The 19,648-nt window shown below is 45.4% G+C and overlaps 1 protein-coding gene across 2 annotated transcripts; it reads right to left on the bottom strand.

The window, feature by feature from the left end:
* Window positions 1-8: 8 nt before the first annotated feature.
* Window positions 9-19,418, bottom strand: crocc (ciliary rootlet coiled-coil, rootletin). Of its 2 annotated transcripts, none has more exons than XM_019881183.1 (37): window positions 19,281-19,418; window positions 16,661-16,787; window positions 16,426-16,571; window positions 15,393-15,584; window positions 15,233-15,316; window positions 15,019-15,110; window positions 14,769-14,934; window positions 14,576-14,682; window positions 13,627-13,854; window positions 13,438-13,528; window positions 12,608-12,694; window positions 12,315-12,518; window positions 11,967-12,166; window positions 11,542-11,724; window positions 10,982-11,126; window positions 10,765-10,911; window positions 10,454-10,684; window positions 10,180-10,373; window positions 9,975-10,102; window positions 9,684-9,853; window positions 9,420-9,599; window positions 8,758-8,892; window positions 8,489-8,632; window positions 8,015-8,253; window positions 7,782-7,941; window positions 7,326-7,493; window positions 6,428-6,851; window positions 5,491-5,654; window positions 5,063-5,183; window positions 4,828-4,991; window positions 3,775-3,990; window positions 2,983-3,207; window positions 2,747-2,896; window positions 2,149-2,349; window positions 1,853-1,984; window positions 1,426-1,599; window positions 9-967 (listed from the first exon to the last, which is right to left on the bottom strand). In XM_019881183.1, the coding sequence occupies exons 1-37, from the start codon at window positions 19,362-19,364 to the stop codon at window positions 881-883; spliced, it is 6,090 nt and encodes a 2,029-aa protein (XP_019736742.1). In that variant the 5' UTR covers window positions 19,365-19,418; the 3' UTR covers window positions 9-880. The 2 variants fall into 2 exon arrangements, with proteins under 2 accessions (XP_019736742.1, XP_019736743.1); XM_019881184.1 differs by lacking the exon at window positions 19,281-19,418 and adding an exon at window positions 17,069-17,173.
* Between the last annotated feature and the right edge of the window lie 230 nt (window positions 19,419-19,648).

The raw sequence follows: 19,648 nt of genomic DNA, 5'->3' as shown, positions 1-19,648 counted from the left end.
AGCTTTTCAGCATGTGACTGACTCATTTATTCAGGTTCCACAAATGGTTCGATGTTACAAACATACTGTACATGTGCCATTGTTAATCATCTGGCAGAGTTCCCCAAACTTAATGCTGCAACTCAAAATGTCTCCTTTTTTTATGAGCAAAAGGCTTTTGGATTCATGTTGGTTGGCATTTGATGTTATTTGTCATGACTTAACGTAGAAAACAAACAAAAAAAAAGTCTTTTTTTGTGTACTAGAGAGGAACCATATCCGGTTAAAAGTTTGGGAAACCCTTGCAGCAGTTACACAGTGAGCCAATACTATTGAAGTAATTAGCATTTAAAAAAAAAAAAAATACTTTTCCGTCACACTAAAAGCATATGACTTTTTATGGTGAGTACTAAAATAGCGTTTAGTATTGTAAATATCGCCGTTTCACTTTTTCTAGCGATTGTATTGCAGCTCTTCCTCCTGTTAACATAATCGTTGGAATGTAGATGATAAATAGTTAATACTTCGAATGACAGGCAGGCTAAAATTCACTTAGTGGCCACTACATTAGGCACACCAGCCCAGTTTACAAGAACCAGTTTTGCCTTTTCAAAGATATGCTCTATTTTGATTGACACTGCATCACACTGAGGGCTGCGTTTAGTAGTTTGCTCCCCAGTGTAGCCAAAGAAGGCCACCAAAATTTAAGAGACATCTCTCAGTATGATGGAGTGCGAAAATGAACGTCTTTATAAAAAACAGAATTGTTTATACAGATCATTCAATTGTGCAGATAATACCTAATATCGAGGCGTGTGAGTTCACATTTTTGCTTTTCGGCCACCGGTGATGTCATTTTCCCTGATGGTGGCGCGGCTGCTGCTGCTGCTGCTGCTTCTTCTCAGTTGGCCGTGGAAAGAAATGAGGACGGAAGTGACGGCTGTCGCCGTTTCATCTCCTGTTGTAGCTGCTCCTTCAGGGTCGACACCTGCGCACAGAACAATTTTCACAGAGATGATTCAATCTATTGAATCACATGCTTCATTTATTTGACACATTTTGAACACATTGCAACATAAAACAAATGACATTTAAACATCCTGCCAAAACAGACGGACAATTGGCCAATTTTTGTCCGTTTTGCTCTTTGTTGTGAAGCTAAACAATTACTATCAAGTATTATAAATTAGTCAAATGTCCTGCCTGTAATTCATATTTTTATTGTTATAAGCAGTAAGGGAGCCAAAAATAAGTTATTTCATTAATTAGATTTTTTTTTTGGTTGTAATTATTTGTCCGATTACTATAAACAGTTATCTGAATTTTCATTGAACCGATGCTGCCTTCATCAAAATCAGGCTACCGAACCACGACGCGGTCACACAAGAAAAATGTTATTTTGTGTTCCCGACACACTCAAGAGTTACAAGTCCTTGACGTGTCTACCTGCTCCTCCAGACCTTTGACCCGATGCCGGTGCGTGCGCTCCCTGGAGCCCAGAGTCCTCTCCAGGTCCCTGAAGCTGGCCCTCAGCCTCTCAGCCTCCTGCTGGGTCTCATCACGCTGCCTGACCAAACTCTCACACACGCTGTGGGACTGCTCCATGTCAGCCATCTGCGTCTACTCATGACACACACACAAGCACATACACACTGTGAGAGAGGAAGCGTGGGCTGACCATTAAGCATCTTCGAGTCTATAAAACAAAAACGGGACGGATGACATCATGTTTAATGGTGGCTTAGGAGATTCAGTGCGAAGCTTAAAAAGAAGAAAAAAAAAAATCCTGTTATAATCTAGCCATCGTCAACCACGTACAGCACATATCAGACAGACAAATTATCCATCCGTCCTTGGTCGATGTGTATGTTACCTGCAGCGTGAGAATCTGCTGCTGGGCTTCCTGCAGCTCCTGTTCCGCCGTGTTCAGGGAGCGATCCAATCGGTTTCTCTCGGCCGAAAGACGCATGCTGCCCTCTTCGCTCTTCAGCTTCTGACGCTCGACCTGAGCACGGATGCATTTAATTTTCATGTAATGTATAGCCAGAAATAGTGACTGTTGCAGTGTTAGTGCAAGCATCTCTTTTGTCGTGTGGCTCTTATTTTAATTTTTTTTTGCACAACACCCAGCGTTCAGTGAGCCATAGCTTCGAGGTCACGAGACGATACCTTATCAAGCGTATTCCTCAAGGCATTTTTATCCTTCTCCAGCCTCACGGCTTGCCTCTCGGCATCCTTCTTCTCGGTTTCCAGCATGGCCACAGCTTTCTGGAGACCACGCAGACGCTCCTCCACCATGGCCCGCTCCACCTGAGCCGCCTGGGCGCCGCGCTGGGCCTCAGCGAGGCTGGCCGAACGCTGCCGCAAAGCCTGCCGCACAATGAACGACAACACAAGAGTGGTAGGCAACATCTGAGACGCTAGCGCGCTGCGGATGAAACATGGCGGTCACAAGTGGTCTCTTGAGTGAAGCTCCTGAGACGCCGTTAAATAAGGCACAAATCCTCCAAGTGGTCTACGGTGTGTCCAGCATCAATTTGAGGATGAGTAGAGTACAGGATCCACAATGTATCCCAGCGGACAATGTCTAGATTAGCGTAGATTTGAGCGTGCTTGCCAACAGCCAGGCGTCGTGATCCCTAACCCCCTGTGCCGCAGCACATTTGTGCGCTATGAAAGATCAGGAGGTGCGCCATCGGAAAATAGCCAATTTCATTTCATTTGTGGGAAAATTATGATTGATGAAGTTGGTGAACAGGATCTCCACCTCCTGGCTCTTGGTGAACTCGGCCTCCACTTGCTCTCGTTGGAGCTGGCTCTGGTGCACCTCACTCTGCAGGCTGTGCATGCGCTCGTTGAGGGTAGCCATGTTGCGCCTGGCCTCGCTTAACGACGAGCGGGATTCATCGATTCGCTCCTGATGGATACAAGGTTCCATTAAATGATCATTTTAGCACATCTACAGACCCCGTTGTCTCGCGCTGATTTTATTTGCGCCCCCACCTGGAGGTGTTGTTTCTCCTGCTCGGTCATACTCAAGGCCTTCTGCAAGGCAGTTAGGCGGCTCTGAGCGCTTCCGTGAGCAGCCGCCAACTCCTGCAGGCTTTGGTTGAGGGAGGCATTCTTCTCCCGCAGCACAGCTTCGTTTTCCTCGGCTTTGAGCAGAGCCTGACTCAGTTGCTCCACTTCCGTCTGAAGCAGGGACACTCGGCCTTCCCCGTCTGTTACCTGTGATGTGTACCCCCAAAATAACAGCAGAGATGTGCAATGTCAATAATTCCGACTCAGTAAGTTAAAAAAAAAAAAAAAGCGCAGTTACGATCAACCTAGTCAGTGAGGTGTTAATTTAACAATAACGTTTAATAACATGTCATTTTTTTGGGGGGGGACATCCAAAATTTTGGCTGCCTCATTTGTCTGCATGAGTGTACTTTGCGCACTTCGATCTCCCGCATGGACTCCAACGAGTCGGTTTATGCTTCCACCATGTTACCATGCGCATCTCCTGCACTGAATTGAAAGGGAATGAGATGAGCCCACAACGGCGCAAACGCCCATTTCTAAACATGTGCATCTATGAAAATATGAAAAGAAGGATAACTCCACCCATGCGAGACACCCAAATATGAGAAATATGAGAAACTCCTTTCATTATGATACACTGCAGTTGGAAACAACTACAACCACATTATTGAATTTCATGAAACTAAAAACATAAAATAAGCCAATAAAGTAAAAGCATAAAATTACAATGTTGCTCAGAGAACCAACAAGCGACAAATGATTTGACTGCACCTGTTTAAGCAGAGCTTCATGGCGATCATGGGAGGCCTGGCTCTCGGCCTCCCGGTCTCCGAGGCTCAGTCTGAGTCTCTGCAGCTCGCCTTCCAGACTCCGCCGACCCACCTCAACCCGGGTGGCCCGCGCTTCGGACGCCTCCAGCGCCTCCCGCAGGCGCCTCCTCTCTGCTTCCAGTCGCACCTCTGCAGCTCGCTGCTTATCCAGTTGTTCCTGGAGAAGTGGAGGGAAGGCAGAGGTGACAGAAGAATGCATTTGTTTGACGTTAGGCTCATAATGGAGGCTTGGAAATGTCAGCTTCACATGTTTCTAAAGCTCTCATTCTAGTTTTTGTTCTCTCATCAATGAGGTTTTCCATTATCTGCTACGAGCAATCAGGTGGCCATGTTTTCAAAAGGTAGCACATGTTGTATTCTAATATACAATGGGAGTAATTATATTTGTTGTGCGTTTAGTAATTCCAAGTGGGATGTCAATAAACGTCTTCAAGCATGCTTGGGAGGGCAAAATAATTTACCGAGCATGCTTGGTGCTAGCATCGATTTTCTTGGATTCGAATGTTTTTATGATCATCACAAGCCAAGATTGAAATCGTGATTCATTTTTGATGAATTGCCCAGCCCTAGTGGAAAGAATGTTAACCTCAAAAGAGAACCTGTACAATAAAGTAAGGTTTGATGATGTGATCATTTAATTCTGGAACACGATCTCCATTTCCATTCTTCCCTATGGGGATGATTACTTTAAAAAAGACAAAAAAAAATCGACCATTGTTCTAAAACAAACTGTGTTCAACCTTTTTGGTTCTTCTAGACTAGATTAGATTTTTTTTAAATGTAGAATCCCTCCGAAAAGAAACATTCATCCATAATACTTTGCTTCGTTTGGCTGTTTTCTAGCAGACATAAGGAGAGCTTGGCATGAGACAGCACAGGCGGTGAAAGCCCATCTGCTGTTTATTGTATTATCCTGCTCGGATATTGTCGCCGAGTGTCGTGCGGTGTTCATCCGCTGCTACAAGTTGTGTAGTAGTAGTGTGTGTATGCGTACCTGTGTGTGCTTCTTCTCCGCTTCGCAGGCCTGCAGCACACGCTCCAGCTCCTTCACCCTGTCGGCGAGCGTCCTCCTCTCTCTGTCGCCTCTCCTCACCGCCTCCTCCTGCTGATGGAGCTGAAGCTGGGCGTGTGTCAGACGCTCGTCCAGGCCTCGCTTGCCTACGCACATGCCGAGGCAACATTTGTTCGTGTTGCAGGCGCGATGAAAAAGCAGTAGTCATGATGCACACCTTCTTGGTAGTCTTGTAAGTTTTTTTGCAGATGAGCGAGGCGACTCTGAGCCAAGTCTCGATCGGCCCTCAGCTCGTCCACCTCCCGCTTGACGGCCCCCAACTGACACAGAGCATCGTCCTTGAAAATAAGACATGTATTTCAAAAATGCGACCATTGGCAATTCTTGGAGCGATTGCAGTGAACCCCCGCGTAGTCACAGTTCGGCATTTGTGAATTCACGTATTCTCAGCGTTATTTTTAACCTATTTTCTGGCATTAAGGTCAATATTTGCTGTTTCGGTGCTCAGGCCAAAGCGATGAACGGATTTCTTTGACGCCATCTTGTGGCATCTTGTTTCAATGGAAATATGTTGAAGTGAGTTGCAAAAGCTTTATTTATACAAAAGTAGTGCTTTGTTGCTATGATTCATTTTTATTCTTTTACCCGCTCTCGGTGTGCTTCAAGGAGTTCCAGGAGGAAGTCCTTCAGACCACTTCGTAGAGTGTCAGGATCTAGCTCTGGCTGGGAGAGTGGGAGAGGCGTGCCTCCCCTCTCAGGAGAAACAGCTCTGGAGCCCAGAGTATTGTCAGGGGTGCTTGTGTGAAATTCTGTAAGACATTAAGACAGCATATAAATAGCTGAAAGTGATACTGGGGCAAAAAATGCTCACATAGGACCGATATCATTTACATTTCAGAAAAATATACTATTGAAGATATTAATAACTCAATAAGATAGATAAGGTAAACGTTTATCCAGCTCCAGGATGTAAATGAACCAAATAATAAGATAAGACAAAAATACAATCTAATTTAATGAGATTTGTTCAGATATAATCATCCGGACATATTTAAGGGATTGTGTCTTCTAGAGCAGTCAGGGAATGTTAAATTGGTGTTTTTTAACATGATTAATTGTGTTCAAATAGATTGGTGCATCTCAATAAATTTGAATAGCCTAGAAAAGTTCATTTCAGGACTTCAATTCAAAAATTGACACTTCACACAATAGAAAGACAGACAGACCACTAGCTAGCTTGACAGACAGCTAGCTAGACACACAGAAAGAAAGACAGACAGACAGACAGACAGAGCGATCGTTTTTATGAGTTATTTAGTGATACTTCGGAACAATCATTGTTGTACTACCACGAGAATGAGAATTTAATGTCATCAGTCCTTACCATGTCTTAGATTAGCTTAGTTTACTGTATCTTAGTTAGCAACAAACATGCCAAACACGATTCAGTGAAAGCCTGCACTGTTTTTTTTTCATTTATTATCAAGAAAAATGAAAAAAAGGGAAATGTGGACAGAAAGTTGGATACCGGTCCCGCTGAACAAATCCCACAAGTGAGAAAAAGGGATCATCTGGTTTCTACCTTTAGGAGGCGAGAGAGAGGAGCGTAGTGGTGAGATGCTGTGATGGCGTGACATGGGGCTGGGAGACGCGGAGCTGCCCCCGGGGCTCCTCCCTCTGACCCCTCTTCCTCCAGCCCCGATGCCAAGTGTTCTGGTCAGCGCCGACTGGAGGCCGCTCAGACGAAACTCCAGGTCCCTCCTGGAGGCCTCGGCCCGCGTTAGCTCGGCCTCAGTGGCGGCCAGTCGGCCCTGGGCCTCGCTCAGCTGCAGGCTGTACACGCCGGCCGAGTCCTGGGCTGCCTGAGCGCGAAGCGTCAAGTTCTTGGCTTCGTCCTGCAGCTTCTTCTCGCAACCTCGGGCCTCTTGAAGCTGAGCGGTCAGTTCTCTTTCGCAAAGCCGCCAGCAAGACTCAGACTCGGCCAGACGTTTCTGAAACAGGTTGACCTGAGAGAAACAAAAGGGACAATTGAAGCTGTTTTACTCTTGGGGTGAAGATGTTGTTTATGTAGCGGCACCCAGTCCTAAACAACTTTATCTGAATGTATTTTATAATTGACTATGGATTTATCCTTGTGACATTGGAGAATTTTCCATGGCACATCTAATGTCTAATGCGGCGCAGTGACTGGAAATCGTCCATTCCACCCGTTGTTACTTAATGTGCTGCTGATCCAGTTAACATCAGTTCTATGCTTTACATGACTTGATATAACCTTGGTTTGTTTGCTTGATTTATCTAGTTTGTTGCTACTTCTTGATCTTGTTCTGCTGCTGTTTTTTGTTGCTTTGTTATGCTTGTTGGCATAATGTGTGTTCTTGTCTGTTTGTGACTATTCTTGTATCTCCGATCGCCTTGAAAAGGAGCTAGACTATCTCAAGGGAGTAACTCCGAAGAGAAAAGAATTTACGTATCCTCACCTCTCTCTTCAGGGAGTCTTGAATACCTTCGGCTTCAGTTAACTTGTGCTTGAGGGTAAAAACCTCCTTCCCTCTTTCTTCCTCACGCTGCTCCTCCAAGGACAAGCGCGTCTGCAGCTCCGCGACATCCCTGCCTTTCTGATCCTTCTCTGCATCCAGGACCTTCAACTGGAACACACAAACGCCGTTTATTATGTTGTCATTTGGATGGTGGTTTAATGTCTTCTTTGTCTTTCATTTCCTGTCAACGGTTGATAGATCAAAGTTACCCAATTTAACAAAAACAACACCAAAATTCACTTTACCTCAAAATTTGGTCGGAGTATAAATCATTTAGAGTTAATTGTATCTGTCCACATGTCATTTGATGCTTGGGATGCCTTCCCACATATTTTTTATAGCCATTCAAATAAATAATCAAATAAACCAAAGAATCTACACGACGGTCTGTCTCACCTGTCTGCGCATTTCCTGCAGCTCTCGTCGGGCCTCCAATCGCGACCTTTCAACTTCCCTAAGACAGCTGCGCAGCTCCGTCACCTCCTTCTGAGAGGATGAAAAATTCTCCTGCAGCACGATCAGTCTCTGCTCCTTCTCCTCGCACTGTCGCTTCACACTGACCAACACACACTCACGCTGTCGAAAGTATCCTAAACATCACCCAAATTTCTGTCTTCGAGAGCGCCCACCTGATTCTCTCGGTCTCGGCCCCCCGTAGAGTTTCCCTCAGCTGGCAGTTGGACTGGCTGAGGGTGTCTCGCTCCTTGAGGGCGTCGCTCAGACTGCGACGCAATTCCGTGCCTTCCCTTCTGTAGTTTTCCGCTTCGTCCTGCGTTTGGTTAAGACGACGCTCGGCCTCCAGCGTGTGTCGCCTGAGCTCATCTCGACTCTCCTCGCTGACAGCCAGAGAAGCTTTGCACTTGTTGAGCTGAAGAGAGAACATATAAGTTAGAAATGAACAGCTGGAATGAAAAACAATACTCTACGTGCTGCCATTTTTCCGCAGACTGAGAAAGAAATGTGCTGGCCAGGTTGGAAAAAAATCTATTTTTTACACTATGACGCAATTTTCGACACTTGAGAGCACAATGTAAAGCAATGTAAATTCAGCTTGACTGAAACTGTGACTCGTGCGCGTTGAACATCGCTCCAGAATCGCGCACCTCTTTGACAGCACCATCAGCACGTGACTGAAAGTCACTCAGAGTCTCTCGCAGACTTTGAAGATCCTTTTCGTGAAGGGCAGAAGCGCCCTCGAGCTGAGACCGAACCGCTTGCAGCTCACTGGTTAGAGCACTAACCCTGGCCTGGAAAAGAAATGGATTTTTGTAAATATTTCAAAATAAGGATACATCGACAGCGGTAAAACGTATTATTATTATTATCATTTTATTTTTTTTTACAATCATATGTTGTACTTCTTATGTTTCACCTGATCCTGCTCTTTGCAAAGAGCCGCTGCTCGGGCCTTGCGCTCGGCCTCCACAGCCAAGGCTGACAACTCGGCCTGCAGACTGGACACTCTGTCACACAGCGCTGTTTTCTCGGCCTCCTTCAGTGACAGAGCCTGGAAAGTTGAAAATACAGCGGTGCCTTGACTTAAGAGTTTGATTTACTCTGTGACCATGCTCGTAACTCAAAGCACCTTTCCCCAATGGAATGAAACCAAATGGATTCATCCGGTGATGGTTTTTGACAATTTTTGCATTGTGCGTTAGCATTTAGCTAGTGGACTTACGGTTTGGTTAAATACACATTGTGCATTTATTATTGTTTTATGTTTACTTTTACAGTCAACTTCAACTGGGATTGGCAATAAACAGCTTGATGAGAGCTCATGCCTATATTTGGAAAAATGGATCGATATCTGTCAACCTGATGCTTGTAAAGATTTCAGACAGCTTTCCGATGCACTGGAACAGTAGCTTCCGGTTTTCAAATGACCACACACTGCAATATTTATGGAAAGGTCCAGACTCATACGCTCAACATCAAAATTTCTTCCATTTTCCTACATACCTTTTTCCACACAATGTTTTTTTTTTCATTCAAAACGCTTGTAGTCATCATCATGCGTCCAAGTGTGATGCTAACCTGTTGTTTCTCTGCTTCCGCCTGCAGCAGACTCTGATCTCGATCATGCAGGAGAGTCGTCAGATTGCTCTGCAGCTCCTCCTTCTCTTTTTGTGCTTTGTGAAGCTCTTCCTCTACCTCGCGCCTCAGCTTTTTCAGAGCGCTGTCATGGGCCACCGTGAGGCTCTGCCGCAGGGCTTCCTGTGATGATGATGATGACGTGATCTAATACTGATTTGTGACATTATTTATTGCCGTCTGGAACCAGGCGGCGAATGACCTCACCTTTTCTGTGACAAGTTTCTCCACCTCCTCCTGATGTTCGCAGCTGGCCTTGCGCAAAGCATGCTGGGCCTCCAGATGCGCCGCATTCAGCGTCTGAGTCAGAATGTGTTTTTCCCGCTCGACTTGGGCCAGTGCGCTCTCCGCCTCAGAACGAGCACGCCTCAACTCAGCTGGAAATCATGGAAATAAAACAAAAAAAAAAAAAAAAAAAAAAAAAACGGCGGGCGGGGGGGTGACGTTTATCTCTGTTGAGAGCAAAAAAAAAAAAAATCGTCCTTCCGTATTGTTCACCTGTTGCCGTTTCAATGCGCGCTCGAAGGTTTTGGTTGTCTACGCCGAGCTGCTCCTTGCAAGACTCCACCTGAGCAAGTTGATGCTGCACCTCAAAGAGGGCGGTCTCCAGAGACTCATGCTCCGACCTGCGCGGGTTAGAACCCACACGTTACAAAAGGCGTGCGATGGTGTAAAAATGATTCCCCGGCTGTGTGACACGCGCCTGTAAGCGGAGAGTTCTTCCGATAGCGCGCTGTTTTCTCTCTCGGATGCCGTCAGCTGGACTACAAGAGACGCTTTGTCTCTGGTCAGTTCCGCCCGACTGCGCCCGACCTCCTCCAAGGCCGCTTCGTTCTGTTGGCTTACTCCTCTGGCGAGGCTTAATTCAGAACCCAAGGAGGTCACCTCAGTACAGAGCTGACAAGGAGGGCCAAAAGAGATCATGTCATATTGATAAATGAAGTCCTATTTATCAATATGACAGACAGCACCTGTACCTGTGTGACTTTCTCCTGCAGCTTAAGTCTCTCAGCCCTGAGACTGTGGAGCTCAGCCTCCATCCCCACACGTGTCAACTCAGTATCCTGCAGGGACTGGCGCAGAGTAATGCGGGCGGAGTCCAGCTCCATCCGGTCCTGCTCCAACCGGACCAGCTCATCCCTGATGGTCATCTTCTCTTGCTCAGCCTCCCGTTTCTGAGTGTGCAGCAGGGCCTTCTCGTCCTCCAGCTAGTCACAGAGTTCATCTTGAACACTCGGGAAAGGATACAAGAGATATTGCCCCAAAAAATAAAAAAAATATGATCTACCTGAAGTATGTAGGTATTAAGGTCGGTTTTATCTTGGGACAGCGCCTCGTTCATGCTGCCCATTTTGGTCAAAGAGTCCCTGAGTGCTGCATCCTCAGATTGGAGCTTATTGATCAGTAGAGAGAGTTCTGCATTGCTGCTCTCAGCCTAAAAGAGAAAAATAAAGGTCAGAGTTCGGATCGCTAAATACGACGAGATGGTCCACTGGTGTACATACCCGAGTGAGCGCTTCAGAAAGTTGGGATCGCTCTTTCTCGAGCAACTGCCTCGCAGCTTCCGCCTGCTGCTGAGTCTCCCTCACTGTAGAAAGCTCACCACGCTGGGCAGATGCTCGGCTTTCACTCTGGTCCCACTGCTTCTGACTAAAAGCACACACAGACACACACACCCATAAAAAAATTTAATTAAAAGAAAAAAAGATTGTGAATGGCATTTAGGATATGGTTCAGTTAGCCAGTGGTGGCTTTGTGCTAAGGTACGCAACATGCATTGGATTTTGGTGGCTGTCCAGATTAGCATTAGCTAACAGCGACATGATTGTTCAGTGATTTGAATTCCATTTATTCACCCTTCTACTAATCTGCCCCCACACATCTCACCTGCTCATTATCTGTTACGCAACTTACAAGAAGCTGGCGCAATCATGCGAGCCAAAGAGGATCGAATCAAACTGTCCTGAATGACTTCCAGTCAGCGTATGTGTGCTGCCCGGGCGAGACTTTGCGGATTAGAGTGCGAGTCGGCAACGCTGACTCACTTTCAATTAAGCCTACTTACATCCTCTGAACCTCAGCCTTGGCCCGGTCCCTCTCCAGGACCGCGGCCTCCTTCTCCTCCCTCTGGTGGTCTTTCTCCCGCTGTGTGGATGTCAGAAGCAGCTGCAGCTTCTCACAGTCCGTCTGCAGAGTCTGATTGCTGTTCTGAGCTGCCTTCATGCTCTGCTCCAAGCTCATTTTCTCACTGCAGCAGGGATGATAGATTGAAATGTTACATTTACAGGAAAACTAGACACTTGGTATAAATATATGATGATACAAAATATACGGAAATATAGAGAAATAGAAATAAATGCACGTGATGTTTTAAAGTTACTGTATTGCATATTGTGGTGGGAAAGGTGTGATCCGACGTGGGTAAAGGAGTGTGTTTTCCATTTCCGACTTTAACACATTATAGAAACAAGTTAATTACAAATACGGAACCTGGCCAGCGTGTCTCTCTCCAGCCTGAGGCGGTCCTTTTCTCGCTGCGTGGTTTCTTTGTCCCGCTGGGCGGCGTCTCGCTCTCTCTGCAGCGTGAGATGTCGTTGATCCGCTTCTCTTCTGGCCGTATCGGCCTCAGCTAGCTGTTTTCGTAACTGCTGTATGGAGGACTGGGCAGACAGCAAACGCCCTCGGGCATCCTGTCGACAAAACAGAGATGTAGGATGGTTGGAAGAGAGTATTTTATTTATCAATATGCAAGTGCAGGTTGATACAGTCATCTTTATGAATCTTGTACAATTCTGTACGTATGCGTAATGTTGTGGGAAGTCAGCGTATATATGTCACCTGAAGCAAGAGTGTCTTGTGCGTGACTGCCGAGCGTAGAGCAGACAAGGTTGCCTCTGAGGGAGCTGAGAGTGTTGTTAGCTTTGAGGGGGAGGATGACCTGCGTGAAGGAGCAGCAGGGGAGGAGCTGTGGATAAAGGCCAGTAGTGGGGCCGCAGTGTTGTCCTGATCTGCCTCCGACGACTCTGCGTCTGTCAAGACCGTCTAGGGAAAGAAAAAAATCAATAGCATGATGAATTTCCATCCTAACAGTCTGAAGAAGACATGGCCATATGTGCAGTACGTTCGTTCACCTGAGCGATGTCACGCAGCGTGTCCAATAACGTCTCAGTGTGAGCTCTCATCAGCTGCATGTCACTCCCATCATTGTTGCTCTGCTCCTGGAGGCAAAGTACTCAATAGAATACATAATCAAAATCTAAATTGATCCTGTATCAGATATTAGGCCGTTTCAAAGATAACAATGCTCAGTTTTGATTCCCAAAGAGACATGTTGAAGAACATGGCTGCTATGGATTGTACTTTGTAGCACTGAGGAACTGCACAGCAATATACTAGAAGGTGTTTGTGACATTTTAGTGACATAAGAAAGCTACACAAAGATATTGAATATATTTGACAGATTTGAAACATCTAGTATGATCTTCTTCTTTTCCTTTTGGCTTTTCCCTACTTGATGAAACATCAAGTATGATGGAGACCAAAATATTAAAGATCTTCTTCAATTACTGTATTTCATACGGTGGATTTTGCTATAAGAGAAACTGTGGACCAATTAATACTCACATTAGTCTAAAATGCTGCACCTCAGATTCGATAGCTGACTCGCTAGCTAGCTATCTAGCTAGCTAGCCAGATAGATAGATGAACATGTTTTCTTATACTTGTACATTCTCATTGTACATTATTATATACTGCATTGTAATTTACCTTATTTAAGTGTGGATTAATTGTGTAAAAGTACGAATAAAAAAACAAGTACATTTTTTGGTTTAACATAAAAAATGTAAAAAAATTGTTTCAATGCATTTTGACTTATATAGACCCAACCCCGAATAGATGCCTAGATCTACTATAACTTTTTTGAATGACAGCAGCAATCCTGTACTGAGTCTCCACTCACCTCGAGCTTCCTGGACAGAAGAACGAGTTCTCTCTCTTTCTCCTCAATTTTGCCTTTCAGTCTTTCCTCCTCACGGACAGAGTCCGACAACCTATTGATTGGCACACGAAAGACCATAATTGCTCATTAAATCATCTAAATCCGTGATAGGTTCTTCTCTTTTGGTGGCACTGGGAAGCAGCCTCTGACCTGAGGTTGAGCTCGCTTCTCTCTGCGTCCGTCCTGGCCTGAAGATTCATCATCTCAGACACTCGTTCCCTGAGTTGCCGCTCCAGTTGGACCCTGAGAGCCTTCTCGCTCTCCAGGGCCAACGTGACTCCTCCCTCTCTGGTGTTCAGTGTGGCAGAAAGACCCGCGCAGGACACCTGTGCAGAGTGCGACGCCTGAGCCAGCTCATTACGCATCTCTGACAAGTCTCTGGAGGGTAGAGAGCGGGACAGAAATGGGCATGGGAGGGAAATTTACATCTTTCATTAAAAAAAATGACAATGTCAGTCCATCTACCCAGGTATCCATGATCACATCCATCATCGTTCCATCCATTTATCCGTAATACGTCATTTGTCCTCAAACCACCTTCTATCCATCAAATCAACCACCGAGCGACCATCCCATCAATCCATTCGGCAACTGTCCAGCTAACTATCACCCATCAATCCATCCAACATCTGGCCACCCATCTAGGATAACATCCATCTCGCCGTCATCCACCATCCATCAATCAAGGCATTTGTCCAGCTATCAACCCATCCATCCATCCCTCCGTCCACCTCTTGATCAGCACATCCATTCATCCAATAGTTCAACTGTCCATCTACCAACAACACATCGATCATCCAGTGATCATCTACCCGTCCATCATCCGTTCATCTATCCATCCATCATTTGTCCATCCATCTACTCTTCCAGTAGTGCAGCTGTCACCTCACCATCCATCCATCAGTCCACCTCTCCATCTATTCATCCATCGGTGCTCCTCTCCCATCAATTAGTTGATATCCATCCATCGTGTGTCCACCATCTACGCATCCATTTATCTATCAGTGTATCCATCCATGCCTATACCAATCCATCCATCTGTACAGCTTTTATCTTCCCATCTATCAACCCATCCATCCATCCATGCCCATCTACATACCTTTCAGTGGCACTTTTCAATTCACAGATGTGCCGACGGAACCCGACCACTTGGCGCCACAGCGACAGCAGGCGGCTGTGCTCGCTGCTGAAGTGACTGTGGAAAGACTGAGGGGAGAATCACAGACCATGAAAAAAAATAAAATGGCGGCAACCGCAAATGCAAACAGGCATGGTAAGCATCCTTGTGGCACCTCTTCCTCTCTCCTCCAGTCGGACTCCTTTTGTTCCAGTTCTTCTCGGGCTTTCGTCCAGTCGGCAGTGAGCCTGCGGATGTCCTGGCTGAGAGCTTCATTGGCCAAACTGGCCTGCTCCAGCTGCTCCCTCAGCATGGCGTTCACCGCAGACAGACTGCTGCTCCTGAAAATAGAACAAGCTCGATATTGTTGATCGAGGGTTGAAAAGGCAAAAAACGCCTCAGTTGAGTTTTCAGTCATCACCAACCGCTGTTGTTCTTCTTCAAGACGGATTAAAGCATCCTCAAGGTTGCTGTTCGATTCATCTGGACAGCGACCATTTGATGTTTCACTGGATTCCTAATTGGGAAAACACAATTTTACTTTTGCTCTGTCTCTTATATTTATTACAGAGTAGTAAAAAAAACAAACAAACACACAAACAAAAAAAGATTACTGTCAAATCATAAATAGCTGCTCACACTCAGCCTGGGTTTTTCAAACTCTGCCGACTTCTGCTGCAACATTTGTTCCAGATCTCCGCACCTCTTCTTGTACTGAAGCACCTAAAGTCACAGCGCATTCATCAGCAATGCCTTCACAACTACATCACATGTGAAGGTGCAGCCGAATAATACAAACCTTAGCCTGCAACCTCTGCACGAGCTGCGCTTGCCTCTGCTGCCCCTCCTGATACGTGGTGAGTTTTCTCTTGTAGGCCGCCTGCTCTTCATCCAGCCGCCTGCGCAGATCCACGTTCTGCTGAGCCAGGCTGCGAGACTCCGGAGAGTCATGGTCCCCGTCCCCGGAATCGTAACGTAGCGTCTGCTCCAACTGTATGGACCGAGGAAGAAATAAGAAATGCGCAAATATGTGAATGCTTCGCTAATAATGAGGCAGAATAAGACAATGAATGTGAAGCCCAAGAAAGCGAAGAAGCAAACAACATTTTATCATTGTAGTTTTTGTCTCTTTCCCATAGCGAAATGATGTAACCAAAATAGTTGATACAGTTCTCAGTATCAGTGCTGAACGATTTTGAAATGTAATCTATTGTAATTGGAGTTGGGGGGTGTTCAAGTTGTTTTTTCCCCCGAAACTGCAGCCTTTAAAGTTTTGAAAATTGCATTTTAACACATTGTAATGTCGATATGAATCTGATGAAATTGTTCATCCCTACTCAGTCTGATGCAGTCCAGTCCTACATCACTGTTAACCGCAGCCACATTCAAAATCATATTACTAAAAACACTTACTTACCATGCCAATCCATAAATATCATCATTTTGAGATGAACCAAATTCGATTGTACAAGTGTGCCTAATATTGTGGCCCGTTCATACATATTATTTTGAACAGTGCTTGTTGGAATGCCTCCTTTTAATTCAAAACTGCCCGCTGTGCCCCGCCCACCAAAAGACCCTCATCAAAACGACTTCAAGCCCCTGTTTGCAGTTGCCCCTGGTAACAAATGCCACGGCAACAGTGCACTTCAGTTCATTCCAGGCACTATCACCTGGGAGACCACTAAATCTCAGACAAAGAAAGAGCAAAAAAAAAAAAAAAAAAGACCCACCCCCCCAAAAAAACCTGACTGAACAATGTCCTCCAGAGAATGTTATTTTCACATATGGCACTTGCCGAGTCAGGCACAGACATCTTCCGGGCTCCTTACCCTCTCGCTGATAGCGCTGTACTTGATGGCCAGCTCGTCGCGGTCTGCTCTGCTGTGTGCCAGCAGGTCCTCCAGCTTGGCCAGCTCTCCCTGAAGGACCCGATTCTCCTCCTGGAGGGACATTACTGAGGACATGGCCCCTGTAGCTGCAACGACCAGAACGAGAGCATTGAGAAGACAGAAAGGGTACTGAATATACTGTACTCAATATTTAATTTTCATTGGGACCACTCACAGTTTTCGTTGAGGTTCTTTGTGACAATTTCACGAACTCTTGCCGGTAGACACGTAGGGGGGGCATCCGGTGAGGGGCCTCGGACAGTCAGCTTCTTCTCTTCAGATAAAACACTCTCCTCCAGCCTCTGATGAGCAAAGTGGACATTTGCGCATGAAACTGTGAAGTGCACAAGGTGACAGTCGGTGAACATTGTGCAATGTAGCTCAGGGCAACGCAAAGACAACACGAAAAAAAGTGATGATGACAGTGGAATGTGTATTCAGGCTGCAATAAAACGACAAATGCAATCAGATACACGTCTGAAGAGATGTTTGCCGGTTAGTGTGTGTGTGTGTGTGTGTGTGTGTGTGTGTGTGTGTGTGTGTGTGTGTGTGTGTGTGTGTGTGTGGTTCCGGTGGCGATCACCTGTATCACCGACTCCAGTTTGTTGGAGTCGCTGGCCTTGTTTTCTGCTACACTCATCGCAGCAGACATGTTTCAACCCCCCCAAAAGAATAAACTCCAATGAATTTAAGAAATAACAAAAAAACGATTTGAATCTGGTGTTTAAGGTGAGCCGATAGCGTCGGAGGCAGACGCGTAGTATGCGTCCTCCTCGCCTCCTCCTCACAGATTGAGGGCAGCAGGATTAGCAGGTTTAAAGACACACAGCCCTCCACCTTCACCCTCCCACTTCCCCTCTCCTCCCACACAAGGACGAGCCCACACACTCACTACAAAGGGTTGCACTAGAATGAAAATAACTTCATATGTTAGGGTTAGCAGACAGGCATTCAGTGGAAAAAAAGCTTTTGTTTCGAAACGCAGTCTGTGATTGTCTTGTTTTGTCACTTATTCTGCAGTTGCTTCTGTTACGACTAATTTCATTTTAAACTGATGAACATAAAATGTATGGGAAGAATGAAGGGAAGCGAGCTACTTTCTCAGTGCAAATACGCATCTGTTCTCAGGGCACGTTCCGTAATATTGAGACTTCTTCTGTGAGACGATCATTTCGTATGTTATATTCTTAATGTACTTAAGTGATGCTCTCATATGTTTTTTGAAGTGACTATTTTATTGCACGTGTATTTTTTCTTCTGTTCATTTTGTAACTTTTTTGTACCTATTATCCTCACGGCTCTTAATTTGTATTCATTTTTCAAATACGACTTCGCTGTGCAATATCATTCACACACATTATCCATATTTACACATTTTTCATGGGAGGTATCATAATTGATCAATATGTCATTATAAATCACTGTCAACATTGCACTAATTGTATAACTATTGCTTGAGCATATCTTGACTACAATTACTTACCACACACCAACGGGCAACACCTTAATCTCTTTTTTTTCGATCTGCTCTTCTCTCAAATGCCGCTCTTGCATTTTGCTTTGTCATATTGTTGGTTGCTTGTATATAAGTGTTTATTTGTCAGTACTGCTGCTGTGACAATTTCATTTCCCGCAAGGGATGGGTAAAGTATCCATCTAGCCAGCTATAAATGGTGAAATACTTGTGTTAACAACGTTCCAACAATTTTCTGTAAAAGGAACTTGAATGTAACATTAAGAGGATTTCTGCACGACTTTGTTAGGATTGTCATAGTGACCAACAGAGGATCATTGTGTCAATACCAGACACCCCCTAACAAGACCCCAGCTTGCCCTTAACACCTGCATACATTTGAATTTCCCTGATTGAGAGAACACTTCCATTTTCGTGTTAACTTCGCCATCACAACTACCTGCACCCTGAATTCTAAGGTTAAAGAGGCCACCCTCAATCTGATCCGAGAATGCAAAGGATCCAAACAAAGACGAGTCCATTGTCCATATCAACGATATTTTTTTTAAAGCAAATAGAGTGGTTTAAGTAGACAGTGTAACGCGGCAGCACAGTCACAGACCGGACTTGCAGAGAAAATATCAAAGGCTCCAAAACACAACCCTGGAGCACACGGTTGAGGTACCCAAAGCATCCGTGGTCCCCATTTCAAAAGATTGGGTAGCGAATAAAAAGATCTTGAACTATCGACTGTGAAGGTACGGTCATTTTAATTTTTCTCGCCATTGAGTGACGGTCATCTGACTTCCACTACAAACGTAGGTGAGATAAATGATGGATTGTAGTGTCCCGGGCATAGTGACGTCACGGTGCCCGTGTGTCACTTTTAGTTGTGCAGACGTCCCCAAAAGTGTTTGTTCCTGTATTTGCATAAGCTTAACATCCCACCTGTTGATCTACCATCGCGTGCGTTTTATATGAACCACATTTGCACTTCAGATTCAAGTTCCCATTCATCATCACATTGCATCGGGCGTGTACTTCCCATAATGTGAAAAATGGCACAAAAGGGAACAACATTGCGGGTTTCATCGATCAACATCCACAATGAGCTCAGCGCGTCTATAGAGATTTAGCGCAAAAGGTGCAGCGTGAGCTTGTTTGATTATTAAACCGTGTAGCATCCACCCAACTTTTCACGCTACCTACTTTTCTACGGCTGCCAACTATGGGCGGTTCGATTCTCGAAATCAAATTGACAGCTAAAACAGAAGCAGCGTGGAAGCGCGCTCTATCGCTCGAGAATGCGCATGTGCAGGTCGCAGACATCACCGTTGCTCACCTCACGAGACGATTCAAACGTTGTCGTTCGGAATTTCTTGGGTTTGAACCGCAGCAAATCACATCCAGTCAAGGAACGTAACATCCGCAGTGGAATTGCAGCAGCCACTCACTCACTGCCGCAATCGTCTGCTTCCGAATTAGGCACCCCGCATCTTTTTCCGGGGAGGGACTTCCACAGGACACATGCATGGAGGAGTCATAAGACTCAAAAGCATCCACAGTCGAAAGAAAACCAGTGGTGAAAGAAGAGTATTGCACTAACAATCGAGGTTTTTAAAAAAAATGTGAATTTACTATGTTTTCGCTTTACTAACACCGCACATTGAGCCCTCACAATGTAAGCTAATTGTCAACAGTTCAAACTTT

The sequence above is a fragment of the Hippocampus comes genome, unplaced genomic scaffold (genome assembly GCF_001891065.2).
Source record: "Hippocampus comes isolate QL1 unplaced genomic scaffold, H_comes_QL1_v1.1 scaffold68, whole genome shotgun sequence".
Lineage (NCBI taxonomy): Eukaryota > Metazoa > Chordata > Actinopteri > Syngnathiformes > Syngnathidae > Hippocampus > Hippocampus comes.
The sequence above is the reverse complement of the archived record's forward strand: the minus strand, read 5'-3'. Positions and strand labels throughout refer to the sequence as shown.

Bases quoted from the DNA above. Each gene is read 5' to 3' on its own strand.
- crocc (XM_019881183.1), bottom strand. From the start codon at position 19,364: ATGTTACGTTCCTTGACTGGATGTGATTTGCTGCGGTTCAAACCCAAG. The intron at 9,600-9,683 runs GTGAGGTCATTC...TCATCATCACAG, and splicing joins AGAAACTTGTCACAGAAAAG to GAAGCCCTGCGGCAGAGCCT. The intron at 8,633-8,757 runs GTGAAACATAAG...TTTCTTTTCCAG, and splicing joins TTTGCAAAGAGCAGGATCAG to GCCAGGGTTAGTGCTCTAAC.